This window comes from Diadema antillarum, unplaced genomic scaffold, assembly GCF_040938485.1.
Source record: "Diadema antillarum isolate AM-2024a unplaced genomic scaffold, OU_Dant_1.0 seq00001041_RagTag, whole genome shotgun sequence".
NCBI classification, from domain to species: Eukaryota; Metazoa; Echinodermata; class Echinoidea; order Diadematoida; family Diadematidae; genus Diadema; species Diadema antillarum.
Window position 1 is genome coordinate 1,282,275 of NW_027271872.1, and position 22,603 is coordinate 1,304,877.

General features: G+C 38.0%; 2 protein-coding genes across 2 annotated transcripts in view; one reads left to right on the forward strand and one right to left on the reverse strand.

The window, feature by feature from the left end:
* The window catches only part of LOC139742980 (unconventional myosin-XVI-like), a 215,402-nt gene that overhangs the window by 126,867 nt on the left and 65,932 nt on the right, over window positions 1-22,603 (reverse strand). The window lies entirely within an intron of this gene.
* Window positions 7,467-16,403, forward strand: LOC139742970 (uncharacterized). The gene is made up of 8 exons (XM_071653476.1): window positions 7,467-7,616; window positions 8,422-8,599; window positions 9,731-9,817; window positions 11,237-11,724; window positions 12,469-12,707; window positions 13,030-13,207; window positions 14,147-14,302; window positions 16,110-16,403. Exons 1-8 carry the CDS (start codon window positions 7,467-7,469, stop codon window positions 16,401-16,403), a joined length of 1,770 nt encoding a protein of 589 aa, XP_071509577.1.

Consider the following 22,603-nt stretch of genomic DNA (forward strand, 5'->3'; position numbering starts at 1 on the left):
AGTTTCAATCAATTTTAAAAGCTCATCATTACAACTCTGCTTTTAAAGGTGCTTGCTGTTACGGACGTTACATTTTTTGGACATGACTTTGGTCATGTCTGTCTTTGATATAGTATTGGTGGAGATGACGATTAGGCTTTTAACTGTTTGCAAGATACCAAGAATGTCTCTGCAGAGTATATGCTGTCTCTATTGGTAATCTTTATCCTGTCATTAATGTCTCTCTGTCTCTCATTTTTTTAATTATTTTATCTTGTCTTATTTCCCATTTTTCCTCTACCTGTCATGTTATTCCTTGTTTTCTTTCATCTGATCTTCATCTTTTCTCCCCTTCTATCTCCAAACTTCCAACTCCCCTAACCCTGATCCTACACACCATAGTATGCATACTTTGAAAGCATGCACAATTATCCCCCCACTGACACAAAGCACATCCTTTGTACAAACTGCTTCCTTGAAGGTTAGCTGATAGATAAACTATTAAAGATGACTGAAAGCTTCACCTCAAAGAGATATTTTACCTCCTTGTTCTACTACAAAGACCTCATAAAACACAGACAGGTGATTGGCCTTGATCATTGTCTTATCCCCAGTAGATAACAAATGAATAGATATTATATTTATCACATCAGCTTAGTATCTAAATTCTTTGTAATTGCCATTTCATCTCCTTTTTGTCCTTGTCATTCTAAGATATTTGGTGATTCTACAGACAATCATTTGCATTTGAATTTCTCCCACAAATGCTCTCACACCCCTTGCACATTATAATGATTGCGCTTTAAAAAGGGAAACCAAAATGGCAAGTTAATTCTCTGTTATAGAGAGGAAACAGTTCATGAAATATGATGTTGCATGCATCACTGTAAATTTTTTATTATATTTGGGAAATAAGATGGCATGGTAAAAAAGGTGAAAACACCATGATGATGGAAGATCATGGATATACATGTAGAAGAACCTGAGGGATTGTGATTTATATGTGACAGTTCTACCATCGAGCAGTAGACCAAGTTACAATTTACTAGCAAAATTAAAAAGAAAGATTAAAAAAAAAACTTTAATAATTTTATTGCTTAAACGCATAACAAGAAAGCCACAAAAATGTGTTACACTTTCATAATACAGTTAAACTCGCCTTAGTCGACATCGCATATGTCGAATAATCGCGCAAGTCGATGATTTTAAAAAGTCCCGATTTTTCCCCATTGACTTACGTGTAATAATTCACTCACAAGTCAAATTTTGTAAGTCGAATACTCGCCTAAGTCGATGAAATTCCAAGAACACTTTCACGGAAAAACCATTAAATTCACTGTGCCTAAGTTGAATAAGATTTTATTGTGCAAAAAAATCACTGTCAAAATCACGAGACGCCAGTTTTTGTTTACGTAAGAACTAGCCCGACCAGACAGGTGACAAAAAAATGATCTTAAGTATCAAAATTCAAAGCGATCGCATGCGATTGTTGAACTCTCTTCGTGTTTGGAGGTCCGCTGGTACAGCCCTGTCGCACTAGCACTACGTACGTACAGCGACTGGGCTGTGTATAATAATTGTGCGTACAGCGACTGGGCTGTGTATAGTCTGTGTATGTTTGCAGTCTGCGCTGTGCAGTGGATGGATGAAGCTGCTGAGTTTTCAAAGCGTAAAGTAGGGGGAAAGTTACGGGCACGGGTAAATCAGAAGTACACCTCTACACGCATTTCAAGCCACGGTATGGTAAACTGGAATCAATCACTGCTCAAATATCGTTCATATTCACTTCCCCAAGGTTTAACAAGGGTGTAAAGTAATCGGACCTGTGCACTGTCCACGCAAAGTTAGCCGCGACCCTGCCGGGCAACCCGTGCTGCGGCACACCTCTCCAGCTCTCGGCTCCAGAGTAGACAACATACATGTACATTATACATAATGTACGTGTGGTGTGACTGTTGTTAAGTCGATTTTTTTTCGACTTACGCACAAGTCGAAACTCGCCTAAGTCGATGTGTTTTGCTCAGTCCCGAGAAGATCGACTTATGCGAGTTTAACTGTACATGCATTAATAGTTTCCTGAAATTCACTTACATTTGGCGTTCATTGTGCATCATCATTGCATTCTTAAGCTCTTTCCTTTTGGCCTGGTTCATTTCTTTGTCTAGTTTCTTCTCCAGGACGACACACTTCTGGCATTTTGAAAAATCTCCAGTCTGCATGAAATGAAAATTGATGAAGTTAAAATATCAATTACACCAAACTTTGTATCTGCAGTTTTTTATGCATGAACATAAAATGTTTTTTTTTTTTTTTTGTTCAACAAACATACACTCCACTCAAAGTACTGAAGTGCAGAATATTACATGCATTAAAATACAGATATTAAAAAGCAAGTATGCATAGATTAACCAGAACACTCTCATATCCAAATCTTACCAGTAATTAAATGATAGATGTTTTCAAATATCCCACTTGATTAAGAATTTGCAAAACTATTTGTTCGAGAGACAAAACAAAGTGAAAGTTACAAACAAATTATGAAACGCTCAGAATTTATTTCATTATATTTTTTAGTGTTGAATAGAATATACAGCTAAAATGTCACACAACAGTTACAATTGTGGGGATGCTTGAACCATCAAATGTAATGTCATGAATTCATATCACACCATCTGGTTTAGAAGAGAATCTAATTGTACACTACATTTTCAATGATTTTGTAGTTGCAATGGGTTAACTTGAAGTACTGAGATGTATCTGCATTTTTCATTGTGACAGTAAGAATATGGCTGGTTTTCTATGTACAATGTATTCTCAAATAAATATAATTAGTACTTGTTGAAAAATAAACAAGAAGAGCCTTCTCTGTTTACACAAAAACTCCCCCTGATTGGTAAGTGTTTTGGTATAACATTATGCTTACCTTTTTCACTCTCACATGCCAGAAGAACTTCGACCATAATTTGTAGAATTCAGCTTGGCCAATAGTAGGATCCAGTATTTCTGCCTTGTCACGAAGATACTGACCGTATATGTCTCTCTTGGTGCATCCATGAGGCAAGCGAATTTCATCTTTATGTGGCATGCGATCTCCTCGGCTTGAGACATACTCTTCCAGCCAGTTGATGCAAAGAATACTTGCTTGAGACAATTTTCTTTTGCTGTATTTTGAAGATGAGGTCAGACTACCCATTTTGGCAGCTTTCTTATAATGGAAGAATGAAGCTCTATGAATGCCCAAGCATGTATAAAATGCCACTTGACACAATACTGGCCCATCCTGCATTTGAAACATAGAATCCTTGGAATGCTTGAACTGTTCATATAACCACCTACGCCTCTCGTGTGGTGCTTTGCTCCAATAGCATCGCCGAGCACTCTTCATGAGATTGTCTGACACTTTCTTCATACATGAAGAACGACATGCACATCTTGAATGACTTGCTTTCTTCATGCTTGATTTGCTAATCTTACTCAGGTACTTTCTGTTTGTACGTTTTTCAATATTATCACATCTTGTTCTATTTGATCTGGCAGAAACTTCTTGGATGGTACTATACTCACTCATGTCATGATCAGCATCACTTGACAGCCCATCAAAAGAAATGTTGGGACTGCCATCCAGACTAGATTCATCCTCTTCAAGTCGTAATGGTGATGACAAAGGTGTTTCACTTTCACTCTCAGATTCATGGAATTCATATATATCTCCAGTTTTTTTAGGGGTACTGCAAGCTAGAGGATGTAGGCTCCTTTCTTTGTGTAGTTCTTCATTGGTGTCATCTATGCTCAATAAAGAAAGATTCAGCTCAATAGGCTCATCCATTTTGTCTCCAGGAGTAAATCTTTCAGCATCATGTGTAATCATAAGTTCATCAAAGCTCAGGTGAGATAAATCCATCATGTCAGAAGCTCCATTAAAATGTGTTCTTGTTGGTAATTTTGAGCACATAATAGTAGCTCCATCTCCACCATCATCAAAACTTAGCTGAGATATATCAAGTTCCTTGATATTTCCATCATTTCCATCATTCCTCTCCATTGTTAGAAAATTAGAATCATAGTTGTCCAGAGGAACATCAAGTGACTGAATGTGATATCTGACCAGAGTACCTGGTACACAGCTGGTATGGGATGAAGCATACATTCACTTTCTCAGGAAGGCTGAGAGAAATGCCAAGGAGCTTTGAGTTTCAACCACAGACTGGCCAAACATTGTTTGCTGACTGTATTTTGACCAGGGAGGTGGAAGAGCCCCTCCCTGGTTTGACAGGCCACAAAGCATTTCGGTGAGAACAAACCCTAGGGCTTAGCACTTCCTGAAACCATCAGAGCATTAGGGCTATACAAGTATCTCTTCCCACCTCCCTGGTTATATCAACAATCAGATTTTGAGGCACACAAGAGAGTTTTCATCATCTCTGATAAGGAGATAATTTGTTAAGATTGCCTCAGTGTAGCTTGTTGTCAAGGGCCTGTTAGAAAGGTATAAATTCATCATTGCATGGACAAGCCAGCCAAAGTCTTATGAGAATTGCCCAGCACCTTATAGCTGACTCATATTATCTTGCACAAGGAGAAAGGGAGGTTTATTAAGTACATGTTCCTCTACCACAACTGGAGGATACCGACATCGAGAATCAACAGTCATCTTCTCCATCAAACAGGTATGATGCATCCAACTCTCTATGATTCAATGGTAAAGTACTTGATGATCTTTTAATGTACTTTCATGTGAGCTGTGTTTATACTCAATTTGTTAGGTAAAATCAGCATTTTCAAATACTGATTAAAAATGCTAATTCAAAATGCCATTTACAGGATTGAGTACTGATACGCTCATTCTTTTTGAGCTCAAGAAAGAGGAAATACTTCAAATATGCAATGCTAATTGATGAAATACTTCGAACTGGACTCTAATGAGCTGTTCAGCTTACATGTCTAGCATGAACGGGAAAAGCATTTAAGCATTGGGATTGTGTATGTCTCTAGACTATGTCTTTAGGCCCTATGCATGTGTTTTGCATTCATGTTTCTCCTGGATAATAGAGCAAAATGCATGCTCTGTGCATTTGGAATCCGGAGTTCAGAGTCATTGTTTAAAATATGTTTCAAAATACTGAATTTGGCTCAGAAAATGTCAAGCATAAACACTCACTTGAATTCGTGATTGCTTTTGTTGCAGGTACAGTTGTATGTATAGGCCCTAAACATAAAAACAACTTTGTATTTGCTGATACTTGCACATGGATATACTTTATTCGACCATATTATTCTCAAGTTTTAACCTGTGTGTTGCACAGAGCCCAAAATTTTGGAAAGGAGAATACTGAGATTAATCTGAGCATAAACTCTTGCATGTGCATACAAATATATATTTGACTACCCAGCTGAAAACCCACAAAAGTAGGCCAAAATGAAAAATCCTCTACTTTTCTACTGTAAAAGAATGAGCTCTAAGCTTTCAAATGATTTATGTTAGTTTATGATTTATGATGTACTGAAGACTGTACTTGTTAGAATTTGACCATCCTAACCTGTTCAAAAAGGGATTGAATTAAGAGGGAGATAGGACATGCAGATAGGATTAGAAGAAAAGAGTTACGTTTTAAAGATTTAAAGCGTAACTCAGGCATTCTGTGTAAAAGTATTAATGAAAATATTTTATTTCCCACTCAAAGCAACACTTGCCCCCCCCCCCCAAAAAAAAAAAAAATATATGTTCCCAAACTGTTAGTAGCCTAATTTTTGTTTTGTTCTAATTAAGTCACAAAATTTTGACAATACTGTATTAAAAAGATTCTTTTCCCAGGTATGGACAAGTCAACCTTTGTATACATGTTGAATGAGTGAATGCAGCAATATTGGTAGAACATGTATCAGTGATTATCATATAACGCCTGGAGAGATCCTTGTCATTTGATTGGTTGTTTGACATTGATCATTCAGCCCATTTCACTATGACAGCATCATCCGTGCAATTGTGGCTCCATTTACCGTGCAATTTTGGATCCATACGATTTGGTCCATTGCACGCTCGCTGAGAGCCCGGCACACACGCGTGTAAAACGCTTGCGTTTGTAGCGTGTGCATGCGACAGTGCGCTAACGTAAAGCGCGCTCAGCAAGCACTCTCACGATCTTAGATTCTCTCTTTGTTTCTAAATTAATAAAACATCAAATGACAAGGATCTACAATGTATTTTAGGCGTTAAATATAAAACAAATAATAAATGTTTTTCATTCGTACGATGGACAGAATATATCATGAGGTGAAAGATGAAATGTTTGATCCATTCAACTCGGCTGCACCTCGTTGAATGGATCATTTCATCTTTCACCTCGTGAAATATTCTGTCCATTGCACTCATAAACATTGATTTCATTATTTGTATACTACTGGATGAGAAGACTACTACGGTGTATAATGCCACATGCATAGAAAGATATACATATAAGGAAAATGTAAAGAGAATTTCACAAAATTTCATTGGGGAAAAAAGTGCATATTTCCTCTTGTCACTACCGTACACACATCATACGTCTGTGTCAAGGGTGATATAATTTCCCCCCTGTATTCTGAAAGAGGCAAGTCAGTGTTCTTTGTTATGCAAAAAAAAAGTGAAAATACATTGAATTTTCTTGTACACATGTGACATCACAAGCTGTAGTAGTCTTCTCATCCAGCAGTGACTGAGCAGAAACTTTTTTTTAAAATCATAACTTTTTGAAACAGATTGTCTGATTTTCCTCAAATTCTCACAAATGTGTTCTACTTATATTGCTGCATGTACAAAATCCATAATTATATCTCTGGAGGTGGACTTGTCCTTTAAACAATAGATACATGTACATGTCGTATCACTCAATGTGATTGATTACCCCCCCCCCCCCTATGTAAAACTAAGGAGTTACAACACAATTGCAAATCACAATTATGCACTCAGTTTTGTCTATTACAGAGAACTGTAATCTGCAAGTTCTTACGGTTTATGATCGAGCTTGGAGGTCTTTTATATCAAAATTGTAACGTTAGATACTTGAAAGAATATAATATATGACTGAAATCCATCTTCTGTGTTGCCATGGACTAATATACATGTAGTATTAAACTGGGGAAATTATGCAAAGATAGTATTGTACCAAATTAGATTAAGTCCTGAGTGGACTTCCATACTTTGGCTGTATTCATTATTGAGATTCTACAAGAAATATAAAAGGGCCCAAAACCAAATAGCTAGGTACTTCCGAGATTTTCAACTACAAAATTCCAAAGTATTTGATTTGATAAGATACTGCATACTATACTGTTTGTATCTTGTAAAATCTTTTGCCTTGCTCCTAATTTGGGCTTTGAACTTTTAGACCAACCTTTGCCAAGTTCGATTCCAGTAATTTATATATCTGTAGACACTGACCTCGGTGTAGTTCCTCACCTTAAACAACCTTTGCTGTTGGTTTTATTTTTTGTGTGTGTTGATAGACAAAATGGCTTCAAGCACATCTAAGGATGAGTGCAGCTGGTGGATTGAAAAGGATGATGGAAACCTTTGCATCCATAGAATAAAAAATGGTGCATCTATGCGCATTCCAATTGAAAACATACTGCCCTCGCCATCAAGTATGTTGTACATTATGGTAAGTAACTCAATTTTCAAGAAATTTACATATGTTTATGTTTCTGCAGTGATGCTACAGTACTCACATTAAAGAAAAGTATTTAAAATGCATTATCTCTTTTTCCATAGATTTCATATTATATGTGTTGTGCCTGTACAAGAAGTATATCTTATGATGTAGAGCTCTGTAAAAGTATCGTACATTTCCTTAATCAGCCTTCCTGTCAGTTAGTGTCACTATTCATCCATCTCACAACTACTCGTCTAGCTGTCACACTCCTTATCAGTCCTCTAACTTCTTTCACACAGTCAAGCTCAACTAATCCTATGTGCTGACAAGCCACATGTCATTCCCACTTCCTTTCTGCTTCTCCCTGCCATCCAATCTTCCACCTCATCTCATAGGTAAACAAACGTGAACAAGCTGCTGAAGTGTTACCTAACCACCTGATGTAAAGAGTAAATGCATTGTAGTATAGTGGAGAACAATGAACAAGGAAAGGCTTGCATTCTGACTCCAAACAAGAACAAGCTGACATTCCATCATCGTACTTCTACCATTAATTAGCTTCTATTTTCCACACAAACAAAAAATATGTGTCTACAAAGTGTATGTTCATAAAAAGAATACATACTGCTTCACTGTAGGTAAGTGATCTGATTACAAAAAAAAAAAAATATTCAAAACAAATGTTACAACCAGGACTGGAAAGTGACATGAAGCCGTGATTGTATAAACTGGAAACAATCATCATTGTAATAAATAGAGCTTTCATTTTATTCATGGCAGAGACAACTAAACATATTATCATCCATGTCTGAAGGTAACAACTGCCCACCCGGACCATGGAATTATTGAAAAGAAGTTTAGCCTCAAGGATTTCCAATGCATGAGGAATGATGTTTCTTCATTAATGGAAAATTCCCTGGAAACTGGACAACAGTTTGTTGACAGGTTTACTCAACTCTTCCACAACAGTGCCTCACCCCAGACTCACAAAGGTAAAAGAGCTGATAGTTTTTCTTTGTGTACTGTCATGGGTATGAAAGAAGAATGAAATCCAAATATATAATGTGACTTAAAGTAATGGTGCCACATTAGTAGAACACAGGACCAGGGTTTGATGAAAACTTGATAGTCCTTTCAAAAGTTGTAAATTTTTACATCTTGGTGCTGTCCATGCTGGAAGAGAAGACTGCAATTTTATATATATATATATATATATATATATATATATATATATATATATATATATATATATATTTTTTTTTTTTTTTTTTAGTTTTGTTACAAAATGGACATGTGATGGCTAATAGGTTGGTACACACAAAGGGGACAATGAGTGTCTTTCTTCTATGATTACACCAGTAACATTAAGTTTTCCCATTTCTGTCTCTTTATGGAACATGTCAAGAAAAGTTCATAGCTACAATGTAATAGAAAATGTTTTGGTCAATCGTGAAAATTTTCTGTTACTTCAGTAATACATATCACACAGTACAAGTAGAAAATTGGCATCAAACTGCCTCTCTAGTACGAATGCTTGCAACTATGTGAAGGTTTCTGGAATTTTTAAGGTACCAGAAAAAAAGAGAGAAAGAAAACAATTATGCACTTGTATATGTATGTGTAATAATGTACAAGTTATCACCTTTTATTTTGATTTATTAACTTCTAAAAACAAAAGCATCATTTTTGCTTCAAAGAAAACCATACTTTGGTTGGCTGAAATTCAGGAGCATAATCATCTATTCAACACATTTTTGCTTCAAAGAAAACCATACTTTGGTTAGCTGAAATTCAGGAGCATAATCATCTATTAAACCCTGTTGCTTTTCCCTGTCCCACCTTATTGCAAACATTTTGTGTTGGACTATTGTGTCTTTGGTGCATGTAGTGTGCATGTTTACTTTCTGTGTTTGTCATTTCCCTCTGATGGCAATCGTGCAAGGATCAAAAGCTCAGGCTCACTTTTACCATTGCTGTCTCACTTTCATTCAAAAAAAATTGGTTTTTTTTTCAAAGAATTTTTTCCTGCTTTTAAAATCATTTATGATCATGAGTCATTGTTGGTCTTTCTATACATCTACAACAGTATCTGTTGCAACCTTTTGGTTTAATTTGTTATCTAGGTGGCAGATCTCAAAAACCACTGACAGAAAACATCGTTACTGATGCTTGTGAAATGGAGGCCATTAATGGAAAACGAGTCAAGTTTGGTAAATTGAATTTTTTTTTGTACTCTTTCCCATCATCTGCAATGTATATTATGCACATATTTACATATTGTTGGCATGCTCTTTTTGCAGTTCAGAAACAAGTGATTCCATTAAAGGATAAGTTCACCTCCATAAACATAAGAATTGAGAAAATGTAGCAATAGTAGTAAGATCGACACATCATTGAAAGTTTGAGGAAAATCTGACAATCCGTTCAAAAGTTATGAATTTTTGAAGTTTTTGTACAGTGACCGCTGGATGAGAAGACTAATGTAGCGTAGGATGTCACATGTGTACAACAATATAAGGAAAATGTAAAGAGAATTTCTCAAAATTTCATCTTTTGAAAAAATTACACATTTCCTTGACTCATTACCGACATATGTTATGGGAAATATTATTCCCCCTTCCTTTAGAAAGAGGCAAGTCAAATGCTCTTTTGTTGTGCGAAAAAAGTGAACATATGTTGAATTTTCTTTACATTTTCTTTATACTGTTGTACTCATATGGCATCACAAGCTCTGGTAGTCTCCTCATCCAGCACTTCCAACACAAAAATTTCAAAAATTCATGACTTTTGCATCGATTGTCCCATTTTCCTCAAACTTTCACTGATGTGTTCTACTTATATTGCTGCATTCTCTCAATCCTTATGTTTATGAAGGTGAACTTGTCCTTTAAATATTTCACCTCAACAAAAAAAGAAATGAAGTTTCAAATTGCAAAAATTTGTCTTGTCAGCTGTCAAAATATTCTGTAAAAAGAATTAATATTTGATATTTAAGTTTTTAAATTCCTAAATCCTTACTATTTTTCCTAACATGATATCTTCCTATGTGTGCATGTATCATGAAATGAGGCTTTGCAGGAGTTTATTCTTCTTCTCTCAAGAGAAAGCTGAGGATATCTTACCAGGTCATATTCAACTTTGAAAAATAGTCCCGATATTGGCACTAACTCTCAATGGATTAATTCATCAATTAAGTTTCTTGCCATGGACCCTCATGAAGTTAGGGAATCCCCTTGCTGCATATTAAACTTTTAAGAAAAATTAAACTTTAAAGTCATTTCAAATTAATTGCATTTGCTCTGCAACAGATCCATAAAATTGTGAGAAATGCTATGTGTGTGTCAGAACAGTTACATGCACATACATGTAATTTAGTAAAAACATGATAAATAAATGTAGTTTACCTATTCTGCTGTGTAATGGCTTGAATCTGTCATGCATTTTACTTAGGCATTCTAGCCCAGTTGGGGGTGAAATCTCAAACTGAAGTAATTGCTTGGTCTGATAATGTTCATATTAGGCACACAAAAATGTGGTGCTACAGTAATTGTAGAAGATGAATAGATTCCCTATAATTCTTGCTCAGACAAAATGCTGTGTATAGTGATCTTCTCAATTTGAATTTACAGGAAACGACTACATTATAGAGGTTCCTATTACTCTGCTGAGCAGTCCACCACAGCAGAGACTGGTACGACAACTAAACCAAACCCATGTTGAAGAGCTGAAAGTCTCTCTGCAAAAACATGGGGTTGTATTTAACAACCTGACTGTCCACATACCAAACCATCTACCTTCTCACATCAACAAGTGTGATGTGATTGCAGGCCACTATACCCTTGAGACAATAGGGGGCAATCATACACGTGAAGCCATTGCTAAATTGAAAGAGCAATTTGTCAGTGTGCCTGTCATTGTGTATGCTGGATTGACCAACGCTCAGGCACTGATGGTGGGTTATGAGCACAATCGTCTCCATTTGAACAGCAGGGCAATGACTTTCGAGGAAGACGTTTCTCTTTTCAGAAGGAAGGTTGTCGGAGATCCGGATAAGGGTCTTTCTCAACATCAGAGAACTCAGTGGCGCCAGCAAATGGCAGGAATCTTGGGACTACCAGTAAGCTGAAACACTCAAGTATAAATCTAGAAAAACAAAAGAAGCTAACCAGCAGTGCATTCAGGGCTCATCACAAACTTTTTTTTTCTGTTGTGGTGTGTTCATGCCACTAAAATTTCGGAAATTGACATTTGGGTGGCCTGAAGAAGAAATATATGGCCTGAAAGAAAAAAAAAAAGAACAAAATCAAAGTTGAATTCTAGCAGCCTGACTGGGTCGCCAGAAATAACCTTTAGGGAAATTTGGTGGCCGGACTTCCGTTTTTAATGGCCCTGTATTGCTGATGTTGAGCCTGACATTGTATTCAATCTCTAATCATTTCCCATGGGAATACACTGCAGATTTTATATTGAAATATCATTAATCGTAACAATATGTGACATGCACGATTTTACTTATTTATCTGGCAGATAACTCTTCTGTTTCAAAAATTATACACATTGAACTTGCACAGCTTCAGCATTTTCCTTCTGCAAGCAGGCAACTTTGTATGTTGAGCATTGCAAAAAAAGCTCTGTTATATTTGTTTTAGCACTGTTCAAATCTCAAAGATAGCATATGAATCATATTGTATATGTGCATTTTATTTCCTTAATACATTTCCTGTAGATACAAATTTCTTGGTCAAATCAAGCAGCACATCTGTACACCTGTATATTGTTTGTGGTTCTATTAGATCTCTCATACAGACAATGATACTGAGGTTCTTTAATTGCCATATTCACTGTGGATATATCTTTTCAGATTAAAGACATCCGCCTGAAGTACCGAGTACACAGCTTTCTAGCTAGCCAACCAGCAGAAATTTGGGTGCTCATTAAGCAGCTCATGAATGACTGGGAGAGGAGAACAATCCAAGGCCAACCGATGGTGGCGCTGAAACCCAGTCACCTCCGCTTCCTGGAGGCAATCACCACCCAGGAGGAATTGAAAGACACTCTGTCAAGGATCCTGGCAGGGGATATGTCTTATAGAGATGCAAGGTAGGCAAAACATGAAATTGATCTGGTTGGTTAATCATGTTTCTTTACATGGCTTAAAGTTAACCAATTAATCACTATTAATAATATGTAAATTCAAATCTCTTTGGAGTTTGATAGCACTTTTCCTATTTGATCAACATTTTAACCGAGTACTGAAGTTTCTAACTTTATCAACATATCGGAAGGACATCCTTATGCTCTGCAAAATTTTCTTTCAGTGTACTACAGGGATTTAGAGGCTACATTGTAGACTAAAAGAAAATAACAAGTATGAATTCTTGGACCTGAAAAACATATCCCATGCTTTCTCATTTGTCCACAGATTCCCCGAAAAAACTCAAACCCCTGACACCAGCAGCACTGCTAAGCGAGCGAAAGAAGACAACATGATAGAGTGGGAGGCAAGACTGCGGGCGAAAGAAGCCCGCCTAAATGAATGGGAAACGAGGCTTCAACTTCAGGAGAAACCCAGCCTGGAAAGCAAGACGACACAGACAGAGGTACAGTACCAAGTATTTAGAATTCACCAACTTGGCAGGTAGCATTCCTACAGAGATAGAATCTCAATTAGTTCAATTGACACCATGATCTCTGTGTTGGCCCGGGGAGGGGGGGGGGGGGGGTGGGAGGGGAGAGGAACCTCTCCACCCCTACCCCAAATTGAGACTCTAAGTAATTCAAGTAAATACCACAAGTTTGTTCCATGTTTTAAGTTTGTTCATGATTGATCCAGAAGTGTCCTTCTTGCAACCATGGGAGTTTGGGGGGGGGGGGGGGGATAGGGGCCTAAATTGTGCATTTTTATCTTCTTCTTCTTGAAAAAAAAAATCATCGTGAATCGTCCCCAAATTTGGCAGGTATTATCCCGAGTGGATAGGATCTCAATTTGTTCAAATACGTAGACACCCATTAACAATTTTGGTATCTTTAAAAAACGATGTATGGGGTTCAGGTTGGGGAGAGGGAGGGGGGGGGGGGGGAGAACCAACACATTTTTCTTTCTAGCTTCCTGAAAACACAAACCAGTGCATTATCATAAGGATGACAATTAGGACCAGAGAAGCCCCTACTAACATCAAACAAACAAACAAGCAAATAGGGGACATTGTTTGATGAAAATGATTGTAGTACATACTGTACATTAGTGAGTGCACTTTCAAGGTTATTAGAGGTAGATATATCTACATGGGTTGGTTGGGATCGAATGGGGGCAGGTTTTACATTTGAGTCCTTTCTTTTAAACTGTGCGGTGAAATTTTCTGTAAATACATTTCTTGACAAGTACTGTATTTTTACCAGTGGTACTGTGTTATGGAATGTGCAGATGGACACCATGCCCTCATAGAAGGCCTCAAAGCCCCCCCCCCCCCCCATGTACTCCATATTCAGGTTAATGCTAGTTCTGAGGTCTTATGTTTTTAATGTTTCCTTCTTATTAGGAACTTGGCAGCAGTGAGGAACTTAGCAACAGTGGGGAACAAACTAGCAATGAGGACCATGCCACTGATTCAACAACTGCAGTTCAACTCCCATCTCATGGCAGAGTGGTGCCACAGGAGGTAAAGATGAAATACAGTAAAACGAGGAATGTTCGTGTGCATTTTAATTTCGCGAGCGCCAAGATTCGCAAAATTAAAATGCACGCGAAATTTTTTGTCTACACTATATGCATTGAACGCCAGTGGCAAATCGCGAAAATTTCACGCCACGAAAAAAAAACCCCACTAAGTACCTTGTCAAAATTTGACATTCACATAATTCAAGCTTTCCTCATTTCAAAACATTTTCTCGTTCAGTTAAAACGTATTTGGCCTTTTTTTTTGTGAAAAGGGGACTGCCATTTGTTGTTATTTTTTTCATGCCACCTTAAAGGTCCTGTTTACCTTTGGAACAGTGATTTAAAAAATATCCAATATATCTTTTTTTATGCATATGTGTAGATCGGTTGTATCACAAAACATCCTACCATGTACTTTTTTTCCCCAATAAAGTCTGAAATATAAGGAGATATCACTATTTTTTCTCAATAATCCTAACTAGGCCAGGCTATTTAGGTAGACTATTGCACCCCATCTTAAGCTCTCTCCTGTCGACCGCCCGACACACACATTGCCTGTGACATAATCTGAAATACTGTGAAGTTGATCTACCAACAAATTATCATTTATGCTAAATTAGGCTAATTTATGCATAATGATTCAGGAAAATCAAACTTTTTGTTATAAGTCACTAAATAAAGTTCAAAACAGGCACTTTTTTGTGTAAATATTCTTTTTAGTGCCCTTAGAATATGAGGGAAAAACTTTGCTATCAGAAAAATTGAAGTATTTTATTGTTTTTTTAATTTCTTACGATTTCTTCGTTTTTTCGACTTTTTCGTTGTTTTTACGATGAAATTTGTCCTTGACATTGTTCCAAACATGAAAATATGTTATTAATTGATTTCAATCAATAAATTCCCCAAATGATCATGCTTTAATGAAATTTGCCTGTACTCACAGTTTGAATTGAAATTGTACAGGAATTCACATTTTTGAGCAATTTTGGGTCTGAAATTCATGTGCATGATTATGTGTAACGTGGGAACCTTCCACCCAGGCATTGCAAATTTGGTGTCAAAAGATGCAGGAGACTCTAAAGAAAAAAGTCATGAAACATCGCGGTGATAGTGTTTTGTCATGGCGATACAGCATAGTTAGGGTTAAACCATTACTGTAAAAGTGGAAATTTTCGTGGTGTTGAAATTTTTGTGTATTTGGCGCAACCAACGACTACCACGAAAACAAAAGCATGCAAATATTTTTGCAGGCCATAATTATGTTCCAGTAGGCCCCTACTTACTGTCTTGATTCCACGAAATTAAAAACACGCAAAACTCTTCTTACCTGGCCGACGGCAAAAAATTACTAGCACGAAAATATCCACTTTTGCAATACTGCAGACAGTTAAGCTTGGAGACATTCTTATTATAATTATTGTTCTCATTTTGCATATTTACCAATACTTAACATCAATTATACTTATTCAATTTTTTTCATTGGTTGTTTCTATCCCTAACCCACATTTTAGAACAATTTTGAAGCACTAATACTGTTTTTTGTTTAATCTGAAAATGGAAAACTATGCCGCAGGCAGTGTGACTGTATTTTTTCTCTTTTTTGACCTTATTTCATAATGCTTTAACATAATCAAAAATAGATAGGTCAGTCTCAAATTACAGTGTGGTCTTTATATTAGAATAGGAATGATAATGAAGGTAGCAGTTTGAATGTTGGATATGTGCTTCATGCACAGTGAAGTTCATCTTCTCCTTCACATAACTTTTTGACTCATAATATGCAGAAAACAAATGACCTTCAGCTAAAATTTACTTAATTTGTATTCCTACTCCAAACATTGCAGCTTCACATGCCTAGTGGAAAGATCTGCAAGCAGGGAGAGTGGGTAGCAGTTCTGTATGGGAGAAAAGCCTCCGTCGGACGAGTTGTGGATGTCTCTGCAAGCAACACAGCCACTGTCCAGTTTTTGAAAGGGAAGAGACTGAACAGCAGAGACATCCAGGAAGTCCCAAGTAAATTTTTGATCTGTCCAGTTGCTGTTGAGCATGACATTGCAAGAGAAGATATTATAATTCCCGACTCAGTCAAGGAAGACATCAAAATGCAGACAGATTTGTACATACAAACTTACATGTAGAATGACTTAGCGAATCAACCAGCCTAGTTTGCTATACGTACATATTGTAATTGAAAGACAAACATCATTCCAACCACAACCCAAGGTATTTCAAATATCAAGCACTCAATGTACAGATATTCATGCATCTGATCTCAGGAGAATTCGTGTAATTTTTCATTGGCAATTACTATATTTGGGAGTTTGGGTAGTGCATGTATACTACAAATGTTGTTTAAACAGGTTAATACTACTATTCTATACATGGAGATTCGTTTGTCTGCAGTTCTGTCTGTCTGCATTTTGATGTCTTCCTTGACCGAGTTTTGTTTGTTTTGTATGAGCATCACAAAATAGTCTATTTCTCTTGCTGCAAATAATTACATGGAAATACGTTGTATTACAGTGACATCCAATACATTGTATTTCAACAGTGTGTGGACATCAACATGAAATTGCGATCATGAAAAATCCTTTATGAAAATATTTCACAAGATACAATGTATATATGACTTGTAATCCTCCCTGTAAGTTTATAGGGATAAATCAAGGTCACTGTATGATGTCAGAATGTGCTTTGTGGTATGCAAACAGTTTATACAGCATAAGACATGTCGTTAGTAATATAGCAATTCTTGTGGCTCAATTGAACTCTAATACTGGATATGATCTCATGTATCATAGTGCTAGAATATATTCATTCCTCAGGCTGAATATCAAATCAAAACTTTATTCAGTCAAATGCACCATTAATGTTCCTCTAATTTCTATCTTGCCCTTTGGTGTATGTTCTCCTTTTTTGTGGCATATTGCCTGAGTCTGGCAATTCAAAATGTCAAAATTACTCTTGAATGAAAAAATATCATTTCATTTTCATGTTTGAATATCAAGTTTTCATTGCAGTTTGGTCCCCAAACTGGTACGTACCATGTAGCTTCTTGTGGCTGTCACTGTATTGGATAATCAATACAACATACATTGTAAGAATGAACCTTTCAATGTAGCATGATAGAAGGGTTTATGTATTTCAACGATGAAAAATCATTTCTCTAAAAACTGAATAAACTCAACTACATGTAAGATGTATTTCTTGCTATTGTTCATTGCAACAAACTGTCTCTCATTTGTTTGTGTGTGTGTGTGTGTGTGTGTGTGTGTGTTTGATCATAGCAAAGGGATATTGCTACAAGCTTGATTTCACGGTCCTCTTGATCTGATTATATACAAGCTTGAAGATGGATATTTGCAGCCTGACAGGATCATCCTGAGATAAACACGCAGCTTAAAAGACATGTCCAAATGAATATTGACATCATGACATGATAGGTTCATCAAAGAAGAACATTGGCAGCCTGGCAAGTTCGTCCCAAGCCAAACCTGAGCAGCTCAGCATATTAATCAAAAGCTGGACCCTGGGCAGCTCGGCAGGTTCGTCAAAAGCCGAACCTAGGCAGCTCGGCAGGTTCGTCAAAAGCCGAACCTTGGCAGCTCGGAAGGTTCGTCAAAAGCCGAACCTGGGCAGCTCGGCAGGTTTGTCAAAAGCCGAACCTTCGAAAGCTCGGCAGGTTCGTCAAAAGCCGAACCTGGGCAGCTCGGCAGGTTCGTCAAAAGCCGAACCTGGGCAGCTCGGCAGGTTCGTCAAAAGCCGAATCTTGGCAGCTCAGCAGGTTCGTCGAAAGCCGAACCTTTGCATCTCGGCAGGTTCGTCAAAAGCCGAACCTTGGAAAGCTCGGCAGGTTTGTCAAAAGCCGAACCTGGGCAGCTCGGCAGGTTCGTCAAAAGCCGAACTTAGGTAGCCTGGCAGGTTCGTCAAAAGCCGAACCTGGGCAGCTCGGCGGGTTCGTCAAAAGCCGAACCTGGGCAGCTTGGCAGGTTCGTCAAAAGCCGAACCTGGGCAGCTCGGCAGGTTCGTCAAAAGCCGAACCTGGGCAGCTCGGCAGGTTCGTCAAAAGCCGAACCTGGGCAGCTCGGCAGGTTCGTCAAAAGCCGAACCCTGGCAGCTTAGCAGATTCGTCAAAAGCCGAACCTAGGCAGCTCGGCATGTCGGCAGGTTCGTCAAAAGCCGAATCTTGGCAGCTTGGCAGGTTCGTCAAAAGCCGAACCTTGGAAAGCTCGGCAGGTTCGTCAAAAGCCGAACCTGGGCAGCTCGGCAGGTTCGTCAAAAGCCGAACCTGGGCACCTCGGCAGGTTCGTCAAAAGCCGAACCTTGGCAGCTCGGCAGGTTCGTCAAAAGCCGAACCTGGGCAGCTCGGCAGGTTCGTCAAAAGCCGAACCTTGGCAGCTCGGCAGGTTCGTCAAAAGCCGAACCTTGGCAGCTCGGCAGATTCGTCAAAAGCCGAACCTTGGCAGCTCGGCAGGTTCGTCAAAAGCCGAACCTTGGCAGCCCGGCAGGTTCGTCAAAAGCCGAACCTTGGCAGCCCGGCAGGTTCGTCAAAAGCCGAACCCTGGCAGCTTGGCAGGTTCGTCAAAAGCCGAACCTAGGCAGCTCGGCATGTCGGCAGGTTCGTCAAAAGCCGAACCTTGGCAGCTTGGCAGGTTCGTCAAAAGCCGAACCTTGGAAAGCTCGGCAGGTTCGTCAAAAGCCGAACCTTGGCAGCCCGGCAGGTTCGTCAAAAGCCGAACCTGGGAAGCTCGGCAGGTTCGTCAAAAGCCGAACCTGGGAAGCTTGGCTGGTTTGCCGAAAGACCAACATACACATATTCAGCTATGATTGAGTCATTTTCGAAAGAGATGACAGATAAATGTCTAGATTCAGTTTTGTTTATGCCGAACCCTGCAACACAATTTCAGATTAAGATGTCAAATTTCTACCATTAATAGACTGAATTTCCCATTTTTTGATCAATAGTTTTCAGCAAAAACAGTGCAATTTTTTAGACTAGTGTAGAAAGTCTATTTCTTGAATAGAACGGGTTACATTGATTTCTGTGTTCTTTGACACATCATTGAATCAAATTTGTGTATTTTAATACCAGGTTTACCTTTTTACTTTGTTGCGGCATTTACTTCAACTGGTCGTCGGCCTTCGTCATGGTTGCAATATAATTGTTAAAATTTATGTCGTCCTGTAAAATTTTAGAGCGGGAGGAGAGATTCCGTCCAGTTTTCGAACGGGAATTCGACTGAAGAACTTGTTTCAGCTGTCCATCCCGCTTTTGTCGATCCCTGTTAACTGTTCTTATTGTTTTTTATTCTTAGAAAAAGAAGCAAAACAAAGAAAAACTTGATTTCATGTTGTCAACATACCATAGAATGTCATCTGCGTTCGCCTTTTAACTTTACTGTAAAGGCGGATTTTTTTTTTTGCCCACTTTCCGCAACCAGAAACTAGCACCAAAGGAAAATTATGCAAATGTTTTCACTTGCCATTATGTTTCGGGAGATGATGTCTTCGGGAACACACACACACACATACAAAATAAACCACACACACACACACACACACACACACACGGAACTCTTTTTTTCACGGCCGAGTGCGAAGAATTGGTCGCTATAAGCCCCTTTTACACTTTCACGGATTGCATCACGGATGACCATGGATCGTCGGTCTGGGATCATCCGTACTATTTCCGGCATGACCGTGTTGACTTCGTGAAGTACTTTTTTACATGTTTAGATTAGTTTCTTTTTGATAGCAGCGGAATAGTGTGCAATGAAAGCCGACTTATGGATGTTATCATAATAAGTTATCGAGTCTTATACGATACACTGTTACCTGTAATCTTTAATTATAATTTTGCGATTTTCGTCTTTTACGTTAACTTTCAGTATATATATTATGTATCAAAATGGACATGCGCCACTTTAGATATTGAATAGAGTTATTCTTGACTTTAGATATCAAATAGAGTTATTCTTGACAACGGTTTGTTACATTAAACATATTCAAAGTGCTTTTTTTTTCAGTACCATGCATTCTATCAAATGTCTAGTAAGTTTACAACTAAGAATTAGTATGCTTAGAATTGCACCATTGGCCCATTTTTATGCAAGAGCCAAATTTCCCTCTTTTTTGTACGCGGTGGACACCTCAGTGTCTATATAGAATATGAGAATGATAGTTATTTCAGGCTAGAGGGGCGCATCAATTTTGAACTTTGTGTTTGAAAGGCTATTGTCATCTTAAAGACGACTAATGATGTCGCTCATATCGACTGGAGCAAGCCCTCTTATGATTCATGCTCGGATCTATAAAGACTTTATGGTCTAGACATTCCCAGTAGTATACGCCAAAGAGACGGGACGAAAAGCATCGGTGGTACACAGGATGTGGTTGCTTAGGCGACGCTTTCTATTGTCGGGATGGGGAAGAAGAAGGTTCTTTTATTATGTGAAACGTTAAGCGCGTGGTCATCTTAATCTCCTGAAAGTAGCTAGTACAATATAGGAGTCCATTCAAAAAGAAACTGCCGGGTACCATTGAATTGTATATCAGAGAGGCTTACAACCTGTTTCTTTTCTCGGACGAAACGCTAAAGCAGTCCTGCTTAGCGACGGCGTTCACGCTCCATCTCACGCACTACCATGAGAAGGAATAGCGATACCACGCATGATGCATGAAAACATGTTTAAAAGGCGAGAAAACTAATGAAGTTTAAAGTTGACTTCTCCTTCTTCTTTCAATGTAAACAGAATAATTGAATAGATCTATTGAAGCGGATTGTCACTGCTGCGAACGATCGCCATAGCATCGTTAGTCTTGCGAGCAAATCGAAATCCTAATACTTTTATTTTTGCCTGATAATATGAGTAGTAACCCTTTAAAGGACTCGTAAATTCGACGTTTCAAACAGTATAGTAAAACAATGAAATGTATTTCAAAAACATTTGGATGCGTTGGGTGTTAGCATTTAACAGCATCCATCTGCATTTTATTTTCCGTCCGTATTGCACACAGAAACGCAAGCAAACATTATACTGTGAATACGCTGTAAAGCATCGTATCATTATTAAAAGTGTATTAATTCTTCTTTTATTTTCAGCCTGCTTGAAGTAGTAGTCAAACCATGTGATCAGTTAGGCAGCCTATGTATAAAGATAGTCGTTACTCAATATTCGTTTGATTTGTTACTGTGTGGTTACGATTACGAACGATGGTTATGAGTCCGAAACACTCGTTCATATTGAACTACACGTATAAAGGTCAAAGCTGTTTCGATAGTATAGCTCGGTACGAGTTCAAAACGCAATCGAAATCATCAGAATGCTATCATAGGCGGAAATTATAGCTGTGGAAAACTTGTATTAAACATAGGTCAATAAAGATTGCCATATCCAATCTCCGTAAAAAGTTTTGATTCATGCCATCCTCTGAGCATTTTGAGATATTTTGCTTGTGTTTTGATTATGTTACGATTTAGGTTTGAACTATGAAAATTGAAAGGTGTGGTTACCTCAACGATGTCGCAGTTCCATTAACCATGATGGGTAAAGGGAATTCATGACTTTATATGACTAATCCTTGCTAAATTGAAGATCAATTCTTTAAACCATCACTTATGTCTTGTAAATAGATACGTCTGTAATCATAACCAAAATGCCTTAGGAGACAAAAATCATCAAACGTTTATAAGCGTCATCCGACAAATTTACAATTGACAATGCAAATGTATGATTGCCCCATTTGAATGTAATAGCTGTAAGCTATCTTTACGTTGAAGTTAACTTCCCTCCTTGAGAAAAAGAAAAAAAGTCGGGTTTTCGCTAGAGGTACTTATTAGGAAACGATAAAAACAATTATCAAGAGATAACCTATACAAACATGAAACAAACGTATATTCTGTTCGTTATATGCATGGATCTGTTTATTTGTTTGTTTGGTCATTATTTTAATGGCATTGATCTTGTTTTTTTAATGGCATCGGTCTTGGTCGGGGGAAAGATAACAAAAAAAATGTATCACTCTGTTATCAGATCAGGATGATTGCGAGAAGGGTGTACATGTATTCCCGCCTTTTTTATACAGGCAAACAATAAGAGCTTTGTATGCTATTATAAAAGCCTGGAGGCAAAAGGCAGTTTCAACGTTCAACTCATAGTAACCATAGTTTATTCAGGGCTCGACACTAACGGTGGCCCGGTGGCCCGGGGCCATCAAAAACGCACATCGGGCCACCAAAATTTCAGAAATGAAGACTTTGGTGGCCTGATCGGGCCTGATCGGGCCACCAAAAAAGGACGGATGTTTACCTTTGGGCCACCAAAAATAAAAGTTAGTG